The sequence below is a fragment of the Cariama cristata genome, unplaced genomic scaffold (assembly GCF_000690535.1).
Source record: "Cariama cristata isolate BGI_N322 unplaced genomic scaffold, ASM69053v1 scaffold25921, whole genome shotgun sequence".
Classification (NCBI taxonomy): domain Eukaryota; kingdom Metazoa; phylum Chordata; class Aves; order Cariamiformes; family Cariamidae; genus Cariama; species Cariama cristata.
The window spans coordinates 7,593-10,311 of NW_009599063.1; the positions used below are offsets into that span (position 1 = coordinate 7,593).

Sequence of the window (2,719 nt, forward strand, 5' to 3'; positions counted from 1 at the left end):
GGGGTCTCCCCCCCTCCCCTGGCCAGCCTGTTCCAATGCTTGACAGCCCTTTTGGTGAAGAATTTTTTCCCAATATCCAATCTAAACCTCCTCTGGTGCAACTTGAGGCCATTTCCTTTCGTCCTATCACTTGTTTCCTGGGAAAAGAGGCCGACATCCACCTCGCTACAACCTCCTTTCAGGTTTTCCTCTCACACCAGAGTCTGTTTTAATGCTCTACAGACCCCCATGCCTCACTCCGTGAGCAACTTCTAATAAAGAACCTAATTTTTCTTCAGATCTGAAGCACACTACATAGAAAATTCAAGGAGCTCAAAAAAAACCTCTCAAAACCAATGGTGCTGATTATCCCAGAACTCAACAGCCATTTTATAGCACAATGGGTAGAACAGTAAGAAAAATACAGCAGCTCTAATTTCAAGGTTACTAGAGTTAACTAACAAAAAACCTTCTGAGATTCATGCATTGTGGAGAATAACAGTTTCTCATTCTCAGATAATGTGCTGACAGAGTGCAATGATTAAACAGCAGTTTCTTCCCCCTTCACCTGCCTCTGTTGCCAAAGCTACAAATTCAGCTTGCTTCACTGATGCTAAAATATTTCTTACAGAAGTTTTAAAGAACATCTGATACAGAAATTGACAGCCTTTGTCCCAGGCAAGATCTACCTCCTAAGAGCTAGACCAGAAGAGGAGAGGCAGTTAATATAGTAAAGGAGACCATAACCTGATGACACAGCTAAGAGTACAAAATACACCCTGCCAGAGCCAATTCTCAGCATACAGAAGAGCCTTTAATTTCAACCAAGTCAGCAGAACTACACTTAATTGTACTAGGCCTATTTTATTTGACAAAAAATAATTAAAAATAAAAATTACTGAGGTAAACCTGATAGGACACAGCTGGACATGCAGAAGAACATAGGGAATAAGCCCAGACACCAAGAGTCCAGGCCAAATATTATGCCAGACTTTACAACGAACGAGGACAGGAGCAGGGGGGAAAGAAAAGCTGTGGATCAGCATTTTATGCACAGGCAGGCAGGCCACCACAGTAAACACAACTCTGCCTCACTTTGCTTACCAAAGAGCTTGGCATCTTCCACAAACTTCTGTGTTCTCCGTCGGACATTCTCAGAATCTGCCAAGGCTTTCCGGTATCGCTCCTGTAACCACAATAGCAAGGGGAGATATCAAACAAGGAGGTAAAACCCATTTCCTGACAGTTGGCAAGCCATTAGAAATGCTTTAGAAAGAATCCACTTCATGTCAGAAGGTTGTGTTGGGCTCCTGCGTGTTCACTACCTGCAAACCCAAGTCACTCTCCTACTGATTAATCAGCACAACTGCAACTCCCTCAAAAGACCCAAGTGAAAGCCAGAAGCATTCAGGGCGCAGCTCAACTGAACACCCCGTTGTCAGGCTGCTGCTTTTTGCATGACTCACTGCAGCTATGGAGACACTCCTTTCTCCAGCAGGCAAGTCCGCGGTCTCAGCAACAGATCTGCAACCAGCTGATTTACCACTTGGTGCAGTAGTATTCTCAGGGCGATTATCTCCAGAACTGCCCGGTCCTGCAGTATTTAATCCTCTCCTTAGTCACATCTGCTCTTCAAAGTCCCTATAACATGATCCTTTTCGTTTCCACTACACCACTGTCACTAAAGAGGACTTTCCTTCTCGGACAATCTGGATCCGGTGCAACACAATATGCGATGCTGATCAGGATGAAGTTATTACCATTTCCTCTGTACAACGCTGCGAAAGAATTGACCAGACCATCACCAACATACAGTTTTGCCTGCCAGGATCATACCGTCAGTGTCTTGCTCCTAGGTACTACTGACAGATGGTGTTTCTGGGGAAGGAAGACTGTACTTTCACAGTGCACCCTCTCACACCTAAAGCACAGCTGCTTTGAAGGCTGCCATAGCACAGCGGTGTTGTGTGCATGTTATAGGGCTTACCGAAAAACCTAGGGCTGAAAGACAGATCAAGTCAAGGGGACTGAATGAAAGGCATCATCATACCACCAGCAGCATACTCACAGTTAAATCCCGGACTTGTTCTTCCAATTTGATGGCTTTGTGCTCTAAGGCACCGTCAGAAAGGGGATGCTTGGGCTCATCACGGGGATCTTCTGGGCCACACTCGTCTCCTGTACTTCTCTGCTGAGCTGCAGTGCTGAAAACACAGGAGGACCCCCTGAAATACAAACTAGTGACAAAGAAAGGAAGTTAAGTAACAAGAGGGTCAACAGGAATTCTAGTTCAGTGTCATTACTAAAAGCAGGCTATCTTTAAAAAGGTACATAGGATTCTAGATAAAATTTTAGCTCTTTTCGGCAAATATGGACAACTAGCACAGAAACATGAAGAGACAGATGTTTCGAAAAATTCTTTTATTTTAGACTCACATGTCACTACAGAGGCTGTGCACCACTTCTTTGACATACCTTGAACAGAGTCCGATTTTCACAGGACTATAAGTTGTGTGTTGCATTTTTGCTGACCTCTCAAGTACAGGTGGTCAATACCAAATGACAAACTTCAGAAACTTTTTTGCAAGGTAGTCTTGAAAAGGAGGCAGGTAGTATAAAGCTGTTTTTAGAGTTCTTAAAAAAACCCCAAATGTTCCGAGCAAAATTCAGTAAGATCTGCAAACCCATAGCACTTAATAAGATAGGCAGGCAGAGCCTTGGCCTGTTATCTAAGATGGTA

General features: G+C 43.9%; 1 protein-coding gene across 1 annotated transcript in view; it reads right to left on the reverse strand.

Annotated features, from left to right (window-relative positions):
- Nucleotides 1–2,216, reverse strand: part of GRPEL2 (GrpE-like 2, mitochondrial (E. coli)) — a gene marked incomplete at its 5' end in the record, with an annotated part of 3,734 nt that extends 1,518 nt beyond the window's left edge. The window contains 2 exons of the mRNA XM_009709560.1: nt 1,084–1,165; nt 2,048–2,216. Coding sequence (XP_009707862.1) covers nt 1,084–1,165; nt 2,048–2,216 — 251 coding nt within the window. The remainder of the gene's footprint in view (nt 1–1,083; nt 1,166–2,047) is intronic.
- Nucleotides 2,217–2,719: the final 503 nt, after the last annotated feature.